The 2740-nt window shown below is 38.4% G+C and overlaps 1 protein-coding gene across 1 annotated transcript; it reads left to right on the top strand.

The window, feature by feature from the left end:
* The first annotated feature begins 408 nt into the window (after nt 1-408).
* Nucleotides 409-1833, top strand: LOC149200749 (transcription termination factor MTERF8, chloroplastic-like). The gene has a single exon (XM_089399634.1). The coding sequence runs from the start codon at nt 664-666 to the stop codon at nt 1831-1833; it is 1170 nt and encodes a 389-aa protein (XP_089255760.1). The 5' UTR covers nt 409-663.
* The last annotated feature ends 907 nt before the right edge of the window (nt 1834-2740 follow it).

Below are 2740 nucleotides of genomic sequence, written 5' to 3'. Positions count from 1 at the left end.
GAAGACATGGTGGACAGGGAGGTAGGTAGGGGTAATGTCGTAGTCTAATTAGCCGGAGGAATTGCTTGGAAAATTATGGAAATTCTGATCATATTTAGAGAAAATTTGGCAAAGAGTTTTGTAAATCTAAGTTATAGTTGTTAAACTTCAAAATTTTAGGTGTCGTGTTGAATCTATTTCCACCATCAAAAACACGATTCAAACATTATCTTTACAAGATTTTCTGGAATTTTTTTCCCTGATTTTGGCCACTTTTTACCTTCCAAGGAATTCCTCCGCCTCGTCTCCGTCGGTTAATTAGGAGACGACTTTATACGGCACAAAGCTTCCAGGTTAATTAGGGGACGACTTTATACGGCACAAAGCTTCCAACAAACCTTACTGCAAGCTTTGCAATATTATAAAATCAAGTGAATATGTTCCATTTTTCATACTTCTTAATGTCACTAAAGGGGTAAATTTTCTGTCACGAAACCCTATCAATTTGTTGTGTTATGTATTGTAGATTTTGGCAAAGCAGCCCTCGGTTTTATGAATCCTTCCTCCAGTCTCTGAGTTTTATACACCTAAGGCACCCAGGATTGATTCCTCTGGCGTTCTCCAGGTAACTGTTAATGCTCTCTCTGCCATCGAGTTTTCTATGCCTTTCATTGAACGGAGACCATGTCTATTCAGAATATATGCAAACGATTTGCAAAGAACGATGCGCCATTTTCACTGGCCATGTCTTTCCTACGCTTTCCTGCCTTCACTGCAGAACCCCACTTTAAATTCGCTAATATATGCACTCAAATAGCAACGCCACCTAAAACTCCAGACGGCAGGGGTGTTGCCACTCAATTTCTCATCGATAAATGCGGTTTGACACCGGAAGAAATTGCTAAAGCCTTTAGACATACGAATAAATTGCTTCGTGCAAAATCAAGTCAGAATATGGAAAAAGTTGTGGAGTTGTTAAATGGCTGTGGCTTGACCAGCCCTGCCCAGATTCGAAGGTTGGTCCTTCACAACCCTACCTTTTTGTTTCGCAGAGCTGAAAGAAACATACGGTCTAAGCTCAACCTCCTAAGGACTTTCATGAAGGAAGAGCATCTCTCCAAACTCGTATCTACTGATACACGAATATTTAATCTCAGTGAACAGAAGCTTAGGCTTTCGATTTCACTTTTGCAGAAATTGGGGGTCGAGGGGGAAGCTTTGTCAGATATTTTGGCATGGATTCCTCGCTTGCTCACGGCTTCAGAGGAAAAAGTTATGGAGGCGTTTAAACAAGCCGAGGATATAGGGTTTAAAAAGGGATCAAAGATGTTTAGAATTGCTCTGCGTCCATATTTCGGATTAGCGAAAGAGAAACTAGATCGAAAACGGCAGTGTTTGAGCAGCCTAGGTTTTTCTGAACAACAAATTTTGTATTTAGCAAGTCAGCGGCCAATGGTCCTAACGCTTTCGGAGGAAAAACTGAAGCGTAATGTGGATTTTTTGGTCAAGACTGTGAGGCTTGAATTGACTGATATTGTTAAATACCCAGATCTGTTTGCAAACAGCTTAGAGAGAAGGATGATTCCTCGGTATATAGTGCTGGAGGCAATGAAGTTCAAACAATTGCAAGCGTCGAAAAGAGAAAGGTGTTTTCCGAAAATTATTCAGTTGACAGAAAAGCGTTTCTTGGAAGAATATGTTAATTCAAATGCCAAATTCTCCTCAGTTCTCCAGGACATTTACTGCAAAGGGAAAGCTGGAAAGTTGGTTCTTGGCAAGGAGACATTGTGTGAGTTTTCTCTGTGGGAAAAGATTAATGAAAGCTGCCATAGTTCGTCAGAAGCTTCAATCTGACTTTTCCTGTGCAGTCCTGGTAAAGGAGTTTTACATTGAGTGAAAATGCTCCAATTCATAATTTCTACGGCTTCCCTTAGCGCGAGAAGAGTCCAAAAACGTGTTTGCAATATTAAAGTTATACAGCTGCCAGTAACATTTTTGAAAAGCATATTAGAAAATATGAATGATTTGACAGTATTGCTTTCTTTTCATTTCGAGGTACAACACCATCTTTCCTGTTCTCTGTTTACTTTAATTCAATAATCAGCATTTTTGTAAGCATAAAAAGCAAATAACCGATTGTAATTTGTGTTAAACAACATTTTTGTTCTCCAATGGTCGAAGTCTTTGCTTTTTTATATGCAACTGGTTAGTTTTCATACGCAAATGGTTATTTTTTCTGAACAGAGTTTGGGTTGCCTCATGCAAATGGTTACATTTCTTGAACAGAGTTTAGGTTACCTTCTTGTGAGCAAAACCTTATCTTAATTCTTTATCCCCAAGTAATCAAGCATCACACCTTCCAGATCACAGGCAAGGTTAAGATATTTTTATGGTCTCAATAAAATTGGCTGGGCTGACAAAAAGCAGAACATATTAAACTTGCGCGGGAAGGATAACATTTCTCCTCTCTAACCATCCATATTACATCCAAGTGACATTTACCAACTTGATAAGAGTCTTGTGAATTGTCTATAGTTGAAATATTTAGGGAATTTCTTCAGTGTTAGATGAGTAGTCCAATTGTATGCTTTTTTTCCAAGAAAAAAATCTATATTTTTGATACAGAATTCAAAATATACATGATTGTCTTTCCAGCACTATCAATAGTTAATCACTGTGCTTCTATTTCAGCAAAATGACCTACAGAACTCCTTGCTTTATACATTCATGCATTGACATCTAACTTAAACTGCCAGGTATA

Source organism: Pinus tabuliformis, chromosome 2_1, assembly GCF_031772625.1.
Source record: "Pinus tabuliformis cultivar Carrire ecotype Pingquan chromosome 2_1, CPIR1, whole genome shotgun sequence".
Taxonomy (NCBI): domain Eukaryota; kingdom Viridiplantae; phylum Streptophyta; class Pinopsida; order Pinales; family Pinaceae; genus Pinus; species Pinus tabuliformis.
The sequence above is the reverse complement of the archived record's forward strand: the minus strand, read 5'-3'. Positions and strand labels throughout refer to the sequence as shown.